This window comes from Ambystoma mexicanum, chromosome 2p, assembly GCF_040938575.1.
Source record: "Ambystoma mexicanum isolate Mex_15411 chromosome 2p, UKY_AmexF1_1, whole genome shotgun sequence".
Classification (NCBI taxonomy): Eukaryota; Metazoa; Chordata; class Amphibia; order Caudata; family Ambystomatidae; genus Ambystoma; species Ambystoma mexicanum.
The window spans coordinates 1,170,544,525-1,170,564,319 of NC_090923.1; the positions used below are offsets into that span (position 1 = coordinate 1,170,544,525).

At 47.6% G+C, this 19,795-nt stretch overlaps 1 protein-coding gene across 6 annotated transcripts in view; it reads right to left on the bottom strand.

Annotated features, from left to right (window-relative positions):
• WNK3 (WNK lysine deficient protein kinase 3) overlaps window positions 1-19,795 on the bottom strand; it is a 2,095,067-nt gene that overhangs the window by 230,874 nt on the left and 1,844,398 nt on the right. For all 6 annotated transcript variants that reach the window (XM_069645314.1, XM_069645316.1, XM_069645315.1 and 3 more), the window contains exon 21: window positions 17,754-17,965. In XM_069645314.1, coding sequence (XP_069501415.1) covers window positions 17,754-17,965 — 212 coding nt within the window. The remainder of the gene's footprint in view (window positions 1-17,753; window positions 17,966-19,795) is intronic.

Sequence of the window (19,795 nt, forward strand, 5' to 3'; positions counted from 1 at the left end):
TACGCACAGGCGTATTGACCCGTCCGGTGACTTTTTGGGGACGGGGACAATAGGGGATACCCATGGGGTGGGCCCCGAGACAGGTTCGATGACATTGAGTTTGATGAGCTTGTCTAGTTCTTCTTCGACTTGGTGTTGTATGTTCACTGGTATCCCGCGATTGTGTTGAGCGATGGGCGGTATGTCGGGGTTTATGTGCAGCTGTACCTTCCTGTGTTTAAGTTTTCCCAGACCCTTGAACAGCTTTGGAAAGGTTTGTACTATTGCGTCCAGTCTGGTGAAGTATTTGTGGGCCATAAGTTGTTACAATATGTTCACCAAGCCCATCTCAACAGCGGTCTTAAAGCTGAGGATGCATCCACTGTTGGCTTCTGTCTTCAGAATATGCAGGGAATCTTTGCCGCGCGTGATTTGTGCACGCACCATGCAGAGATTGTCCCTTTGCAGGGTAGTGGGGTTGTGGCTCTGTATGGATATATGTCCACTGTTGCCTTTCGGATTTTTGGTGGGTTGGTGAGTGAGTCGTACGCTTGTTCGCTTATTATGTTAACTGTCACCCCTGTATCAATGAGAAACTCAAGGGGTGTGTTGTTGAATTGTAGTGCGAGCGTTGGACTATGTTGGGTGGCCGTGGCGTTGTTGAGTGCCCACACATACCCTCTTTTTCGTTGGTCGTCCTCTGATGACTGGGATTCGCTGCCTGATGGGGATCTCATTTCGATGTATCGGACGAATCTCCTCCTTTGAGATCGTCTAGAGCTGTCGGTTGGCTTCCGGTCATTCCTGGCATATGAGCTCCTCCGGGGTCTGTCTTCTCTCTGGGGTCCCATCTGCTCTTCTTCTCCTCTCCCGGCGGGTGGGCTGTGTTGCGAGCCTCTCCTTCTCTCCTGTTGTCTTGGTCTGCTGGGCCCGGGTGCATTCTTGCAGACTGCCCTGTAATGGTCCATTCCGCCGGAGGCGGCGCACTTTTGTCCAACTGCCGGACAGTCACCCACATGTGGATATTCGTACCCGCATCGGTAGCACATGGCGTCTGTGTGTTTCCTGCCTTGTGAGGGAGCAGCATATAGTTTGTTGATTGTGTCCGAGTTAGGTGTCTGATGTTGAATGGTGACCTTGCCTAGGCTGTCTAGCTGCGACTCAACTGCCGCTTCCATTCTGGCAAGAGCGAGGATTTCCTCGAGGGACCTTTGCTTTTGGAGCAGTTGTTTTCTGAACGGTTGTGATATGCAGCCAGCTATGACCTGGGATCTTAGTGCTTTCTCGTTGGAGTATTTGTGGAATTCACAGTATTTCAGCTTGATGCGTAGGCGCATCACAAAATTGTCTAGCATTCTCTTTTTCCTGTCTCGTAGTATGGAACATGTGGCGCTCGTAGTCGATGTTTGTGTGGGGTGTGAAGTATTCCGATAACTTCCCCTGAAGTTCTCCGTATGTGACAGTGTCTATATTCATCAGTTCGCCTGCTATGTTCCTGACAGCGGGGCCTACTGTCATGAATAGTGTGTTTTTCAGCATTGCGTCATTGGTTAAGCCGATTGCCCCCGTGTAAAATTTGAAGTCCCTGAGCCATATGACCCATCTGGGTCCCAGATTAGAGGTGTCTGACATCGAATGGGCCAGGTATGGTCAGGTTTTGGGAGGCGGTACCTGATCCTTATGCCTGTTGAGGATCATCCGCTGCGGCTCCCGGTCCGCCTGACGACGATGCTGCTGGGCTTGTTGGGCCAGACATGTCCGCGGTGGCGGGTGTACTCCAGTTGAGGCTTGTTGTGTCTGTGGAGCCTTACGTTGTTGCTGTGTTGCGAACTCACAGCATGTGCTGCTTCCACTTGGAGCTCGTGCTTTATGGTAGCCGCGAGGGCTGGCAGGCTGTGGTGTGCCCCTTATATCTTTATGAGGATTATCCACGGGTCTCCCGTATCCTGCGTTGCCTCCCGCGACCTGCAGGGTGGAGCGGGATGAGGGGGGGGGGGGGGGGGGCGGGGCCGCCGCCCGCGACAACTTGTGGCCCTGCTGGGCCCTCCTCGCGGTTCAGGAACGCACCCTACTGGTGTACAGGGAGGGCGGCCCGCATCTGCCGTGCTCGCTGTGCTGGATGGGTCTCCCTCTTGCGGCGGGTCCGCGCTCAGGAGAGGAGCGCCGACGCACCAAGCCGCTCGACCGCGGTCCTCTGCGTGCCTCCACAGCCTCAGGAGCGAAGGTGCGCCGACTCGCTGGAACCGCTCGACTGCGGGCCTCCTTCTGGCACGGGCGGGTATCGTGTACCCCTCGTCGCCAATTGTGAGGTTTTGCGCGGGCCCTCAAACCGACGGAGGATCATATCACACGGGAGCCAGTCATTGGTTCAACTGCCGAACTCACTCCAGGCCCCCACCCTAGCCCAACGTCACTTCCCCTCACTGGGGAAATAGGACCACAACGGGGGTCCACCCACACAACGATGTGGGCGGGCTGTATGCCCTGAGGGACGACCTGACAGTGGCATGTGTCTTTTCCGCTTTGGCTGCTATGCTAGTTGAGCCATAGCTCTCAACTCACACGCTTTTGGCGGGTGTCACCTGCCTTGTAAACAGCTGACTCACCCGCCAAGCCTCCTGCACGCCCATTCGTTTCAATGGGCCTCTCACACGCCAAAATTAAAATCGGGTGTTTTCACCCGCCTTTGTGACACAAATGGTTGAGAGCTATGGTTGAGCAGAGGGTGTTGGGGTGGCTCTCCTTTCAGCCTGGTTCTGGGGGAATTTGCGACCGATTTTCCTCGCGAATGGTTGTACTACATCACCACCAGTTGCCCCACATTTTCAGCAGCTTTGTTTGTCATGAGGGATGGGCAAGCATTATTACGCGGATGGTTTCTGCGGGCTCACGGAGCAGTGAACAGTAGGCTACCATTCCGCCCGTGCCCCCTGGTGGGCACCCCATTTCCCGTTTTTGTTTTTTAATCGCACGTGCGCCTTTCTTTGCTTTACAATTAGGGGGGTGGGGGGTTTCATTCCCCGAGCCCCCCTTTCCGCCTCCTCCCAAACACCCCCCTCCACTACCCCGCGCTATTACAATTAAATGTCGGGTACGCAAGTAATTTCGTTCAGTCGCGTTCACAATACAGGATCCAGCTGTCAAGCCGAAAATAGGCTTAATACAAGCGTGCATTCATTAAAAAGGGTAGGTGATGCGATAACACGTGGGGTTATGGGGCTTAAGAGGAGATTACATGTTGCTGTTTCACTGCGGGACTCCCGCTCGTCAGCATACACTTGCAGGCCTCTGCGCGCACTCCTGTGCAGCACGCCTGAAGTCCCTGTGTGTACTTGTGCGCGGCCGCCTGCAGGCCCTTGGTCTTGGAGCAGGAGCAAGGCTGATCGCTTTATATATACCGCTCGGCGGTCACAAAGCGGTATACCTTAAACGATCTTTTTTCTGTTCGCACATTTTTAAACTATATTTTGACCTAGGACCTAAGAGTTTACACAGGGGCTATTTGTCTCATTCTCTGGAGACGACAACCGGCTCACAACAATTGCCTTTCTTGCATCCATTTTTCTGTGATGTTCACTGGGACAGTTTCACAACTTAAAAATAAATGAGCACCTCGGAGTGCATGCCAGGATTTCAATAGTTATAATCCCTGCAGGGCTGGCCCTAGGATTTGCGAGACCCTGGGCAGCAAAAGATGTGTGGGCCTCCGTAATTTGCATAAATAATGACATCAGTGATATCACAGAATGAGTCTTAAATACACAAAGGTATCACTGAAAGTTAAATTAGAAACATGCTGCCATGCGTAAGGTAGACAAATACACTGACATTCCGTATATGAATTGTCAATATTAATATTTACCTATGTGGCAATATCCGGAGTGAGAAGCAGACAGCCGAATACCTTGTACGGACATCTAGTTTCTGCAGACAAGGCATAGTGTGATGAAAGGATTTGGAAGGGAGCACTCACTTTTGTTAAGTGAGGAAGCACGGATTTGATAGCAGCATGCATTTCAGGAACTTGAACACATCTCTTCCCAGATATACTTGATAGAAATACTTTTGCAAAAGATCTTTTTTAAACTTTGGATTGAAAACCTTTTCTGTCGAGAGATATTGCAAAAATATGGTTGTTGTGTTTTGCTAACTGAAACAAACTGCTGTTTCTGCCGAGGTTTCACAATTGTTTTTATTTTTATTGTGTGTATATTCGGACAATACTAGCGCCTAGATGCCTGCAGGCTTAGTGTGCTTTACAAATGTAAAAATAAATAAAAGATAACTAATGTCCAAATTAAAAATATGCTTTTGTTTCAGAAGCTACAGATGAGGAATATTTTGATTGTAAAAAAAAAACACTACCAAATAATGACTAGGTTTATCAAGTGCTGCTCATTACAAAATGAGAAGGTAGCCTCATTAATGTAACCTCTAAGTCTTGAATGGAGGGGGTGAGCAGGTCAAAACTGTATGCTGGGGCAGAGTAGCAGAAAGTTGCAAAGGCAACAGAGCGGGTTAGGAGACTGTCGCTGTGATGCTATACGTTTAGACCTTCCAGTAAAATCATGTCTTCTTTCCTATCCCTGCAGCAACATGTGCTGTCAAATGTGGTGTTTAGACATGGAGATGAATATGGCTCCCTCGCTTCACTCAGTGTGGGAACATTTGCCCCCATAGCGATTATCAAAAGCAGGCACCCAAGAATACACGCACAGTAAGTTAACTTATCTTAAAGTGAAAGATACGATTTAGTTCAATTGACATTTCCCCTTAGAACAAAGTGCACTAGACAAAAGAGCATTGGCCTTTCAAAAAAAAGTCATCAACAGAAAAATAAGCAAAGGACATTTTCCAATAAATACACTGGCGAAGTATAAAAGGTGTTCACCTTTTAAACCCAGCAATATGTAGTGTAATATTCCCTGGAAAACAAAATCCCAATACTTGCATGTGCGTTGATGATAATTGTATGTTTCTGCACTAGAAACATGACAACTTGGGTGAAATCCTGTTGGCAAAATGCTTGAGGAAGCTTGCCGACCTCCAAAACACTACAGAGGGTTGTGTCTGACAACTCTGAAAAATGTCACTGTCCAGCCACATGTATCCTTTACTTGTTCCCTGAAAGGCAGCAGATGCCCACAATCCGGGAAAAAAAACCACCAGTCATTCTCCAGGATTGCAACCTCTTGCCACATCCTGGGCAAATATTCAGGATTCACTTGCCCTCTCAGCATTTCCCCTCCTCAAACCCCATGTCCGGCTTTCAACAATACTCTGCTTTATGAAGATGTCTTGAAAGGTACACATACTATAGCAAGGTACCCACTCAAATATATAAATCTTGACTGAAATATGTTAAGCAAAAAGTGTACAATTGTGGCATTATTCACCCATCTTGACTGGGAGACTACCAAATACCAGAATGCAATCCAGCTAAAGGCAAAAAAATAAATGGCCTTTGTATTTTCAAGACGTATAAATGCATGTAATGTGTGGAAAGCTTACCAGTTTGTGTTTCGATGTTTGAGAAATGCAGGGTTCATATATGATGGAATGAAAATATCCCATTTGACCTAAAATAAAACGCGTTTTAGTGCGTTAAATATTAACATCTGAAAATAATGTAGCTAATTTAAAACTGATTAATTGTAATTGACCTGGAGGAGAGCGTAGATTTGGCCAGCTAACTGGTGCTTTGTGTGTGCTTTCAGAATGAAAATAATAAAAGAAAGTGATAAGTAGTCATTAAGGGGCCTGCAGCCTCTAATGGGCCGCTGGGAGTGGGTGTTCTCTAAAGAGCCACAGGTGGTCGGAAAGCGACAGTGTGGCCTCATGTGAGCTTAGTACTTGGCAGCCGAACAACCCCCCTTAAAACAATATTCTCGGTATAGTTGAGGCAGCCACTGGTGCCCACAGGGCCCCCTCTGACAGCGGGGCCCTGGGCCACCGCACAGACTGCCCATGCCTCAGGCCGGCTCTGGTGGGCAGCATTACCCAATGGGCCTATAACTTGGGTCCTGGGCTATTACCAGGCTCTAATGCCACCTTCCCTCACCTCAGGATTTACAGCTTAAAGAAGCCTTGAAGGAAGTCATTTTTTTGCAAAAATAAAGCATCTCCGCCCTGCTCGTAGTATTGCCTTTCCCTCCCCCAGAGGGTGTTATAAGCATCAATATCCTGGTAACTGTTTTCTAACAAAAATTTGCTTTGTTTTTACCTTTATTCAGTGTCATGGAAGACTGTAGATGTGGTTGTTACAGAGCACACCAAAATCCCACTGATTTATTAAGTCCTGTTAAAAACAAGCATTAGCAAAACAAACAGTTTTGGCTTGTGTATAGGTATTAAATAAGCATTTGCCAGGCACTGCTATCATATTACTGAGGTTTTGCACCATTTTCAACCTACTACCATTAATGGGCAGTTGGTACCATTACAGCAATGCCTGGCAAATACCTCTCCCATATCTACACAAAAGCAAAAACTGTTGGCATTGCCAATGCTAGTTTAAAATTTGTATTAATTTGTACTTTATAAAATGTTTTTATTTGCATTTTGCGAAAGATATACATTTATAAACCTGCACAACACTGTACAAAGGATTTTATAACACATTTCATATACAGAAGGCACTTTCAGGTAAATCAATTCATTGTGTAGGCCAATCATGGTTATAGTTCTCCCATTGTGCCCATCCCTAGTTCAGCATTCTCTCCAAGTATCACACACACAACGTTGATCTCCTTAGGGGAGTGTCCGCTCCCCAATCAATTGCTATCTCTTGTAGCAATGACAAAGACAGTATTCAGAAAGATCTTGGTGCATCTCTTCGTGTTAGATTATCCTCATAACAACATTAACCTCTGGTCTGTCTTGCCTGTTCATCACACAACTTGTTAGAGCGACCAGTGATCCCTGTCCCCATATTTCTTTATTTCAGAGCATCCCCATATACTGTGGAAAAAAGTCATCTTTGTTGTTGTTTTACGTTTTGTACGGCCATCGTCTCCAATTTCTCACTTTAAGAGCCTCTTTTGAATAGAATATACCCTATGGGAGCACCTTTACCGGATAAGGGACAACGTTACTCCTTTTGCTAATTCTCCTCAAGATTACATGCCCTCCATCTAATAGTCACAGGAGGACTCCTCCATATCAAATGTAGAAGGAACTAGTTACTAAACTGTAACTCCTGTTCTCCAGATTGGTACCTTTAATAGATTCACATGCTTTGAAGACTCCCAATCATTAGGCGGGTAATCATCAGTAAAAGAGCAGATTAATTTAAACTGAAAACTTCAGTCACGTTAGTGCTCTATTATCATCATTTTTGGGTCATACTGCCCACATCCAATGGAAAGGTCTCCCTTAGCGCCACCGCTGGATGCCATCTTCAGTTTTTACTCCGGCGCACGTAAAGTGGCATTATGAACCAAGAAGAGCCATAAAGAGCCATAGGGAGGATTGCATGCGCATCTATGAAAGATAAGAGTTACAGGTAAGTAACTGGTTCCTTCTCCAGCATTGGATCTTTCACAGATTCACATGCTGAGATTACAAGGCAGTACCATATAACCATAAACAGGCTGAGGTAAGCTCCTTGCAGCAAACACTCACCACAGGAAACACTAACCTCATGCAAACAAGTTACAGAGTACCGCCTGGCCGGTTTTAGACTCTGCGGCAGAATCTTGTAGACGCAGTTAAACATTGTGAACGTGTGCACCAACCTCCACGTCGCTGCTCTGCAGATGTCAAGAAGTGGGACGCCAGGAAGGAGTGCCTTAGTAGTGGCCCCTGATCTGGTGGAGTGAGCCCTGGGACTGTCTGCCTACTGATGGCAGAAGGAGATGCAGGATGAAATCCACCTGGCGATGGAAGGTTTTGACAGTGCTTTTCTGCTTCCAGACAGGCCAAATGTCACAAAAAGCTATGAAAACTACCACAAGGGCTTTGCGCAGGAAACCTAGTATTTTGAAGCTTGCACAACCCCTAAAGTGTGCAAAGAGCACTCTGCCAGGGAACCCGGCGATGCCAAGAACGCTGGCAGCACCATAGGCTCATTTAGATGAAATGTGAATGGCACTTTGGGCAAAATGACGGATTGGTACGTAGAACCACCTTGGATTTGTGGAACGTCAGTCAGGTAGGGTGGTCTGCAAGAACATGCTTGTATTTCGCCTACATGCCTGGAAGAGGTGATGGCAACCACGAAAGCGGTTCGTCAAGACAGGAATTTCAATGGGGCCTTGTGCATGGGCTCAAACAGTGGCTGCATTAGGCTGGACTACGTTTAGCTCACATGCTGGAACTGGCCGCTTGAATGGAAGGAATGAAAAATAGACCTTTGAGGAACTCCTTGATCAAGATTTGGGACCAAAGTGAAGGTGACGCCAGAGAACGGGTATACCTAGAGATAGCTGCTAAAGGCACCTTAATAGAAGAGTTAGCCAAACTGGCCTGTGTCAAAGACAAAAGGTAAGGCAGCAAAGCTTCTTGTTGAATGGTCAAAGGGATTTGCTTCTTGGTTTTTCACCATCTTTGAGCCTTCTCCATTTGCTGCTGTAACAAAAGCAAGTGTCGAGGGAGCGCAGGCCTGCGCTAGAACGTCTCTGCAGTTTTTTGAGGTAGCGGGATGGCGCTGAATTCTAGGAACACAGGAGCCAGTCTGTCAGGTTGAGGTAGTCAGGATCGTGGTGGAGAATATCTCCCTTGTTCCTGGACAGCAGATCATGATGAGGATAAAGTCTCATTGGGTTGGCCAATGAGTTCTAGGAGGTTGGAGTACCAGAACTGCCTCAGCCATGCAGGAGCCACCAAGATCAGTCTGCACCGATGTTGTCTGAAGATACTTAGGACCCCGAGATAACAGGGGAATCAGAGGGAAAGCATAGAGGGATTTCCCTGTCCACGAGAAGGCATCCCCAGGGTCTCAGGTTGGGAAAACCTACTGGTGAAAGCGGTGCACAGTTTGTTGTGGTAGGTGGCAAATAGGTCTATGTCCTGAGTTCCCCACAAGTAGAAAACCAGCTGGAGCCGATTTTCCTGCAACTCCCACTCGTGACAAGAGCGAAGCTCCCTGCTTAAGGAATCCACCATGGTATTCTGTAGTCCTGGTAGGTCAAGGGGTACAAGGAACATGATATGGCATTTATAATGCGCCTATTCACAGGTGTTTCAAGGGGTGAAATGTGATGTTTCAATGCCCAGTGCTGCAGGGGCTGCTCCTCCATGGATAGGGTGGGAGGTCCTACAACCCCCTGCTTACGCATGTAGAACATTGTGGGTGTGTTGTCTGTAAAGATTCACACCACCTTTCCGGTGACTCAAGGAAGGAACAACTTAAGTGCCCAAAAGACGGCACGTACCTCCAGGAGATGGATATGCAGAGCCTTCTCCTCCTTTGTTCAAAGTCCCCAGGCATGCAGGTTTCCAGAGTATGCGCCCCAGTCATCTAGGGAAGCATCTGTGCTGACCATGACTTGGTGGAAGGCGAACCGAAAGGGGGCGCCTTGAACTAGAGATACCTTAATGGACCACCAGTGTAGGGGCTCCCTGAAGCGGTGGTTTAGCGTGATCTGTAATTGTCAAGACCCTGAGATTTGCTTCCAGCGAGTGTTGAGGAACTCCTGCAAGGGCTGCATGCAGAGCTTGCAGTGAGGTATCGATGGGATGCAGGAGGACATCATGCCCAGCAAGGACTTGTAGCTGTGGACAGATACTCTTGGTGATACCAAGAGGTATTGCACCTTTGCTAAGAGGGCATTTGCCCTTTCCTTTGATGGGGTAACTTTTCAAGACATTGGGCCTCATTAAGAGACCAGCAGTAGCCGTGCCGGAAAAACCGGCAGGCTGCTGCCGGACCGGTAATTCCATTCTGCCTCTGTGATTGCCGGAATCACTGGGGCACTAAAACCCCGGTGACCCGGTAATTACGGAGGCGGAATTCCGTAAAGCCCCATTCCCATGGAGTCCTACAGCACTCCATGGGGATGGGGACCATGGAAACACTGGTTCCGTCTATGACAGAGCCGGTGTTTCCATGTCCGCCTGCAGGCGGATGGCGTTACTTCCGCCAGGTCAGATCTGGCAGGAGTGACACCTCCCACCTGCAGGACCCTGAATGAGCCGGTCCGGAAACAACGGTGGCAGCAGATTTACCGCCACCGTTGTTTCAGGACCGGCTGACTTGTAATGAGGCCCATTGTGTCTAGATTTGTACACAGCTATTGCGCCTGTTAAGAGGGAATGAAATGGAATTTTGAGTAGTTTATGGAAACCCCAGTGACTGTAGACAGCAAATGGTTTGAGCCGTGCTGTGAGCTGCCTTGGCATATAATGTTGCTCTCACTAACCAGTCATCGAGATACGGATACATATGCTACAACTGGCACGAGGCATTTAGTGAATACTCATGGTGCCCACTGAAGTCCAAAAGGTAGGGCTTTGAACTGATAATGTTTGCCTGCTACTACAAAATGCAGGTAGTGGCAGTGTGTCCATGAATAGGGATGTAAAAGTAGGTGTCCTGTAGATCTAGAGACGCCAGGAAATCTTTGTGCTACAGCTGCGACAGCACTTGCTGTAAGTGACCATATGGAACATCTGAGCTTTTAGATATTTGTTCAGCAATACGAGATGTAAAATAAGTCTCCAACCCCCAGTCTTTTTTCTTACCAGGATGTATCTGCAGTAAACTCCTCAACCTCGCTGTGAATGACGACTCTCTGTATGGCTGCTTATGCCAGCAACGACCAGACTCTCCTTTGAAGCAGAGGATTGCTTTTTTCTGCCTTCTTTAGTGGGGGGAGGGTTGGTGGTGTTTTGACAAATTCCAGCGTATGCCACTGCTCAATGAGGGATAGCACTCATTCATCAGTGGTGATGTTTCCCCACTAGAGGACAAATTCCAACAGTCTTCCTCCCACTGGGGTGCTGAAGAGTGAGGGAATAATCTTGGGCATGTCAGGGCTGCTTGGATGACTGGCCCCTGGAATGGGAAGAGCCACATCAGCGTTTATTTCCTCTGTATAATTGGGATTTCTGCCTGTAAGTATCTGATGAGGTGTAGGCAGTAGCTTTGTAAGATGTTGACTGTTAGGCGGGGTGGTATTCCTGCAAAGATATGGAGAAGTTAGATTTCCCTGTACGAAAGGACTGACTCCTCCTTTGCAAGGTCTCTAGGGAGCGTGATGTGTCAGTATGCATCTTGATGGTTAGCAGGGTTTCGCCTGCTTTCTTCCCAAAGAGATTCACTCCATTGAAAGGAATATCGACAACTTTAGTTTGGACTTCAGGGTGGAATTTGGTTGCAATAAACCATGCCTGTCGACATAGGACATCCCAATTTCCCAGTTGCTGAATCCCGGTGTCTGCAAGGTCCACCGAGACCGAGATGGCGTGATCAGATGCTGCTTCACCTTTGTGGAGTATCTCCAACGCCTCCTGCCTTTTATCTTCCGAAAGGCACTCGAGAATTGGCCTGAGCTTGAACCACAATTCCCGGTCATACCTGGCTAGAATGGCCATGGCATTTGCCGCCTTGATGTTAATGGCGGCTGTAGTAAGGACTCTCTTACCGAAAGTATTGAGGTGCTTACCTTCATCGGATGGGACAGAGCAGGAAGAGGAAGGATTAGCAGATCGCTTGCGTGCCGCAGCAGATACCATAGAGTCTGGTGTTGGCAGCTCTTGCAGGCAGGTAGGTGCTGAGTCAGTAACTCCATACCTTTTGTCAAACCTTTGCTTTTTGGGAGGCGTTGATGAAGGGTTGGTCATGGTGAGAAGACCATCCTCCCATATGTAATCCAGGAGAGGTACTGCTAGGACAGACTTCCTATGCAGTTTGCGTCGTTGGTAAAGAAGGCGTTCCTTTTCCTGCTCCTCTGGCATTAAACCGAACATCTTGACTCTAATTTCGTCTGGGGGAGAATCCCTGGTGTGTATTCCCTCCAGTTTGCCATCTGCTGGATTAGATCATTGAACTTGTCAGACGTGTCTGTGGCGAGGACGGATTGTTGCTGGTCATCAGGGTTGTGCGCAGATTCTGTGTCTGTTAAGTGGAGTGGCCTCTGTAGACATTGTTCATCTGTTGAGAGACGAGGAGCAGCAGGAACCCCCCGGGCCCTAGTTGAGGGACCCCGATTTCTTGGAGTGGTGGGATTGTAGGTGTAGTTGGTAACCTCTGGTGAATCTCCGATACAAGAGCTTTCAGGGTGTCAATGATGTCCATAGAGATGTCCCTAGGGGCAGGCGGTGTAGGTAGGGGAGCCAATTGGAATCAGAGCCTCCTGGTGTGGTGGCTCTTGGAGTGGCACTGTTTTTTGAGGAGGCATGTCCGGTACTGGGCTGGAACGGCTGAACTCTGAAGAAAGAAAGTGGTTCGTCAAGTACTTCCTCCATTATGCCTAAAGGCCGGAAGGCAGGTTCTGAGTTGCTTCGAAGGCCTAGAGGGTAAGCTGGGCATGGAAGTGCATGCAAAGCTGATGCTTTTAGTGTTGACAGCAAGTTGGATGTTGTCTTTGCTGCAGTCCACGAGGTTGTCACAGACGTGGATTTGGTTGTCGCCGACGAGGATGTAGACGCGATGGCACGCAATTCCATCAGTGGCAGTGCTACAGTCGACTATATTTTTGAAGTTGACAATGAGGACTTTGCCATCATTGATGACAGAGCCTTTTTAGTCAATGGTGCGGTTGACAAGGTCTTTTTGGTCGTCTATGCCGCCAACAAGGTTTTTGTCGTTGGCAATGTTGCGGATGACGAGGTCTTAGTGGCTGTGGACGGCGTGGGTCTGGTTGCCGTCAACAATGGTGTCGATGACCTAGGTGCCCTCGACACGTGTATTCCCTTTGCCCATTACAGATACAGAAGCTGTCCCACAGTGTGCGTGTGGCGTGGACAAAGTAGGAGATTTCTCCAATGTCCTGGTGGGTGTCTTTGTCGTCTCCAACTGGGAAGTTGCAGGGGGTGCTCCAAGCGCCCTTTTTCTGCTTGTTGATGGTGCGTCGTGTGACCTTGACCTCTTAGTAGAGGTGCATCGCTGGGTAGACCTACCATGCCTTAGAAAAGCAAGACACCGTGCGGAAGCGGAGTCAGAGAACCCCTCAACTACCACCTCAAAAAACGTTAATTTAGATTAAGAAATAACTTCAATGAAGAGGGAGAGAGAGAGAGAGAGATGGATGGATATTGAGGACTCCCAACAGAAATATGCAGTAATAATTCTGAAGATGTCCTCCATTGGCTGTGGGCAGTATGACCCAAAAATGATAATGGAGCACTAAAGTGACAGAGGATTCCCACCCTAAACATGGGTAATATTCACAGCGTGTGAATCTATGAATGATCCAATGCTGGAGAAAGCAACATATTTAATGAGCTATCTACCACACGTTGAAGGCTGGTCATTGCAGCCATTAGAAATTCTTTCATATCCATGACAGCATCAGTAAGCAGATTTGGTAGGATGTATATATTAAGTAATCATTCGCATATTCTCTTAGAGCATCAAATAACTGCCTCTTGGTGTATGCGTGTGGTCACAATCGGCAATGGTAGAGATATTCTCAACATGGGGTAAACCGGGGTGCTAAAAAAAAGAAATAAAATAATTTAAAAATAAAAATGTTTTCATTCATTGAACGGTGCACTGCGTGTGTCCCGTTGAATGGATGAAAATACTTCTCCAATGGTCTATCACCATGGTGGCCGTAAAAGTGAGGAGAGTAGCTGCTTTATCGGCGGTTGGTGCCACTGCCGCAACAATCGGGTATAACAATCTCCTTCCCACAGAAGCTCACTGTCTCTAGAGCTCTGCTTTTCTCTAGGCTGGACTACTGCAACAGTCTCTTTCTACATCTGCCTGATTCTACTGTCCGCCCTCTGCAACTCCTCCAGAACAAGACTGCAAGACTTGTCCTTGGCCTCAAGCCCAGGGATCGTATCTGTCCAGATCGGAAATCTCTGCCTGGACACCCAGTGGCTGCAAGGATTAGGTTCAAGACCCTCTGCATTGTCCACAAGGCCCTCTGGGGCCTGGGTCCTCAATACCTCCAACTCTCTCTCCGCAACTACCTTCCTACTCGAGCTCTTCTTGAGCAGCTCCAACTCCCTCAGGGTCAGTCGCTTTTCCAAGCAACGAGTTGGTGGTAGATCTCTTTCTTCGGCTGGGGCCTCCCTCTAGAACAGCATCGCTGCCTCTCTAAAACTTAAGGAGAACCATCTGCGGTTCAGGAAGCGCCTCAAGATCTTCCTCTTTGCTTCTGCCTTCTCTCTTCCTCTCCCCTGTTGATTTCCTGTCTGATACTGCACTGGTCACCTGGCTACCCTCTGATACAGGGCCAGTTCCCTGACCGTCCAGTTGCACAACCGCACTGCCTCCCGGCAACCTTGCACTTGGGTCTGTATCTATAACCCTACAGTCCCCCTACCTGCACTTTTGGATACATAGTGTCAGCACTTACCCTTGCACCTGCCAGCTGCTGGCCGCACTTCTTGTTATTGTTTTGATCCCATATACAGCACTGCCCCCTGCCCTTTCCCCTGGCACTTGTTCCCTCCCCCCTCCCCTGCACTTGCGTGATCTCAATGTCACTTGGCCTAGTAAGATTGTTGTCTCTATCCTCGCTCTGTTCCCCTTCCTTGCCTCGTCGCGCCTTGAAACACTTCTGTATAGGCGCATTACAATCAATAACTCTTAGACCTTAGTCCCCTTTTCCTCCATACTGCATGGGCGTCCCTTGCTAGGTAGGGGAGACAGAACGTTTTTCACCAGAATAAACCTTCTTCCCCTTTAAATTTAGAGGCACGCGGGGGTGCGGCCCTGGGAGCATGCGCTACCCTGACACTGCCCACCAGCGCCACACCTCAATCCCCATTGACGCGTCAACACTATTTAACATTGCCTAATGACATCAGTATTATTAGGGGGAGTATGTATTATTACATCCTGTCCCCTTTCCTCCATACTGCATGGGCGATTACAACTGAATGTAGCCTGTCCGAAGGCTGCATCTGACCTAGAGCCGGCGTCCAAACAGTAATGCTTGCAACAAAAAAAAAAAAAAGGGGTGGCCCGGGTGGCCACCCTGTTGATGACTGCTGATGACTTGCCACGGAACCTGCTGTTGGAATGCAATGGCCGTGGCCTTGGCTCCGACAGCGTGGGCGTGAATGTTAGCTGGGAGCGGCTTGTGCTGCCCCTCGTAGGCCTCCTTGATGGAAGAAACCATTCACTCTGCAATGGAGGCCTTGGATGCTTGATACCCAGGCATGGACCACCCGAAGGTGACTAACAGGGCGTCTGACTTGCGGAAGTCCTTGGTCCTGTCCAGATAGAATTTCAGAGCGTGTCTGACATCCAGACAGTGCAAGACTCTCTGCGCCTCGTCCTTGGGATCAGCAAAAAAACATAGGTAAGACTATTTCTTTGTTTAGATGGAAAGCAAAGGGTACTTTTGGTAGGAACTTGGGGTGTGTCCGCAGGACCACCTTATCCCTGTGAAAGGTGTTATAGGGTTCTGAGGCCACCAGAACCCGTATCTCGCCGACTCTGCAACCAGAGGTGAGGCCCACAAACAAAGCTGTCTTAATGGTGACCAGGCGGATGTCCGTGGACACCATTAGCTCGAAGGGTTTGTGTGCCAAGGCGCCCAACACCACATTGAGGTCCCACATGGGGTGTGGCTTCTTGATGGGCAGGTAGAGCCTGAACAGGCCCGCCAAATGTCTCGTGACTATCGGGTTGGAAGAGAAGACCACCTTCTCCGAATTTCTGTAGGTCCCTATGGCTGCCAGATAAGTGCAGCATGTGTCCACCTGTATGCCTCAGTGCGCAAGGTGTGCTGAGAAGAGCACATCACCCAACGTGCACGTAAGGGGAATCGATCACATTAAAGAGTCCGCCCAATGACAGAACCAAGTCCATTTACTCTTGTATTGGCTCCTGGTAGCTCTGCTCCTGGCACCCTGAATGATTTCCAAGTTAGCCTGTGATAGGCTAAGGTGCTCGAGTGCAACCTGCTCAGGAACCATGCTGCGAGGGCCAACTTCTGCGGGTGGGGGGGGGGGGGGATGACCCTGCCCCCCTGCTGGGCCAGGAGATGGGCTGGCCCTGTCGGAAGATGAATGGGAGGTCTGTCAGCGAGGCAGAGCAGTTCGGAGAAGCACGGTCTCGCAGGCCACCATGGAGCTATCAGAATGATGCGGAGGTGACAAGATTCCTTTATCTTGCAGATCACCCTGTGGACCAGGGGCGTGGGAGGCAGAGACAGACTCTCGTTTCCATAAGCAGTCCACTCTTTGGGGAATGTGAATCAACCTCCACCCCTGCCCCATCCCCACAACCAATGGAATCCATGCAGGTCCTCACGATAATACAGGTGACTATTTAACTTCTAGTGGGGATGGGGAAATGCTTGTACTTGAACAATCCTCTCTTCCTCCTACAGATTCAGGTCCTCCTGATCTACTAGACCTCAGGGGGTGTCTCACATAAGGCTCCTGCCTTATAGGAATCCCTCCACTGGGTGTTATAAACCTCAGTGAGCGGTACTCTTTAGGGTCTTGAGTGTGCCTTTTCTAGGTTCCTGAGAGCCTCATATTGTCATGATTTAAAATCTGACACCTGCAGATTTGCTTTGATGTATAGAACCCCTCTACACTTGGCCTCTTTTAGCTAGCAGTGGTGGCACAGAAGGAATGCACCATGTAACCAAGTATATATGTAGCAGAAAAGTAGATTGCTGTTCCAAGTATGGGCCTCTGCTTGCAGATGGGTAAGTGTTGCAATGGAGAGCATCAAATGGAAAATCTGGGTTGAGATGGAGAATAAAGCAGAGGAGTAGACTATAAGTGCAAGGCAAAATTCCGCTCAGTTGAAAGCTTGTGCTGCCAGATCTGAGCGCCTGCTGCTGGTGTGCAACAAATAACCTACCCACCAGCAACTAAACAAGAGGCTAGTCTCGTAGAATACTGTTAAACTGTGTGCCAGACCTCCAAAACTTTACCCACCATGAGTTGGCCAAAAGAAAAAAATAGAAGAAAAAAAACCAAGATTTGGGGAAATTATTTGCCAATAACGCCAAATGAGACAATTTTAAATTTTTCTTATTGGACTCAAACAAAGATATATTAAATAAGTTCAATGTGCTACATTCAAAACATGATTTTCTTAATCTCTGCTCTTTGGATACTGGAAATGCATTCTTTTATTGATTTATATATATCTTAGTCCTTAGTTTCTCTGATACATTTTCTTGAATTATACAGGATGCATATTCAGTCAATTTGTCATCAGTTGATCTTCATATACTTCTCTATTAATCCTCTAATTCATCATCTTTAATTGCCTTAGTTACTTTTTTCACTTAAATAAAACAGTTCATCTGCTCAATTAATCCTCTAAATTAGTGTGCTAGACCAACAAAACTTTACCCACCATGAGTTGAGTTACAAAGGCAAGCACAGACTACTCATCAACTGTACTTAACGGGAAAGAGTGTGGCCTCTTTTCAAGAAGTTAAAGAAACAACAATTGGCAATACAACACTTTCTACTTTCAATGAATTGTATAATGAGAAAAAGGTGTCAGTGACAATAGAAAATCCTCAAACTGATTCCAACAGACCAAGGAAAAGGCTTCAAGCATTACTTAAACATTAACAATAATATGAAGGACCCAACCTCTGATGCTGTGAAGATGTGCAAGACTAGAAAGAGTGTCTAGAAAGATATGTTTGGTAGTACAGAGAGGAGGAACAACATACCAGTCTCAACAATGCCGTTGTTTGTGTGCGATATGACTTGGGTGCGGCTGCGCAGCTTGTTCTTCAGGGAACGAGGGCGCCGGGGCGATATGGGCTGCGATGAAAGCCCTGTTGCCTCCGGCTTAGTCTCCCTCATGGAACGCAGACGATTGTACAGATCCTGCAGCTCGCGATTCTGCTGTGCCTGAAGTGTCACCACCTCCTGGATATGCCTGTGAGGAAGAAGAAAAAAGTCTGCATGAAATATGCAAACTAAATAGTACATACCACAGACACAGCAAAAAACAATTGATGCATATGTGAAATGTTAAAAGCCTTCAGTTTGCTCTATTTACACCAGGTAATAGTCTTTTGGGTGGATACGATATAGCTTCCCACAAATTCCTCATCTTTGAAATCCTCTTCAGATGCCTGCTGTACCATAGAATGTTTCAGCTCCCCACCGGGAAGCACTGTGTGGTTCCTGGGGAGTTCTCTCAGATTTGTGTTACCCATTTATGCCAACTGTCATGTCAACTGCATAAACAATCAGGGACACTGGAACCCTTTGGTTAGTTTCACCCCTCTTTCACCAGCTACAGCAACTGATGGTAGAACTGCCACTCTTAGAAAATTGAAAAATGTTTGCAAATATTCCATTTAGAATGTTAATATTCTTAAAAAGGTTAGGTGAGAGGGGTTATTAGGAATCTGTGGGAGGAATTATTGTATGCACCAGAAACAACATTAGTAATTTCCTCTTCCAGACAATATATTCATACAACAGATTCTTCATCTTTGAAAGACTACCAAAACCATTCAGCTCGTACTGTGCTCTTTTGCTCCACCTCTTATGCCTGTGGGGAAAAGGAAGAGCTGTTAGGTGTGTGTGATTTTGGTTAATTTCCTGACTTCCCCCGACCCCTGGGTCACGACATGTCAGGTAAACAGTTTTTGCATTTATCTGGTGTTTGTCAAAAATAAAGAAGTGTTTGGGTCAGAAAACTAGGAAGGTAGAGTTTCAAGGTATCCTACAGGGTTGGAAGGGAAAGAGGTGTTAAATGGAATTATATATTAGGGTTTGTGGTGATCTCGGAAGGGTAGGAATTGTGAAATGAGTGTGAGGGTTTGTGGAAATTGAAGTCGTCGAGCACATTGGCTGAGTGTTTGGAACATTATAAGAGTAACAGGATTGGTGGGGTTTGTGGGGTAAACGGGAATAGCTGGGACCGTGAAACAAACAAGAGGGCTTGTGGTAACTAGTGTTTTATCTGAGCTGGTTGGGAGTGCAGAAAATAATCAGAGGGACGTGGAGAAGGTGGTCTGGGAATGTTCGTGCAGGACGCAGGAAAACAGGGATTCTGGGATAAATAATCTTTGGGTACAAGCAGGTTGGGGATCTAAGGCAGTTGGTTCTGGGGTCATTGGATCTGGGTAGGAAAGATTTAATGGTAGGAGGCGAAGTAGATGTATTGTAGCCTACAAAGGCCTCAGGGATTCCATCCTCCTCTTTTCCCTCTGTATAGTACCAAGTCTCACCTGGGGCATTTCCCTGAGCATAATCCTGTGTTCCCTTATCCAGGTGATCCTCCTCTGTTCGTCGACCCCTCAGTTTGGACTTTGAGAGAGCCGGTTCTTTCTTGGCCACCAGAATAAGGGATTCCCGAAACATACATGGGGGAAAAACCCTCAGGTTTTTCACACCATTCTCTTCCCTTCCTATGGCCAGAGAAGCTGACAATAAGTTGATCCAGACTGTAGACCTTCGTTCGGAAAACATAAAACTTGAGTGCACTCCTGGCATCTAATCTGTGAAGCGTTTCCTCTGCATTAGAGGGATGAGGTGGCAAAAAGAACGGATCTATGGGATTACATCGAAACCATTCCAATTCGTTTTTATCCAATTTCTGGCACTTTTCATCGCAAATTAATGCAGGGAAGACCTCTCGCAGACCCCCACAGCTCACCACCTCATTACTCAACCCCCCTCTTTATTGTGTAAAATCTGCACACAGAAAGTTCAATGACATCGAATTTGCAGTAATGGCCTGCAATTTAATTGT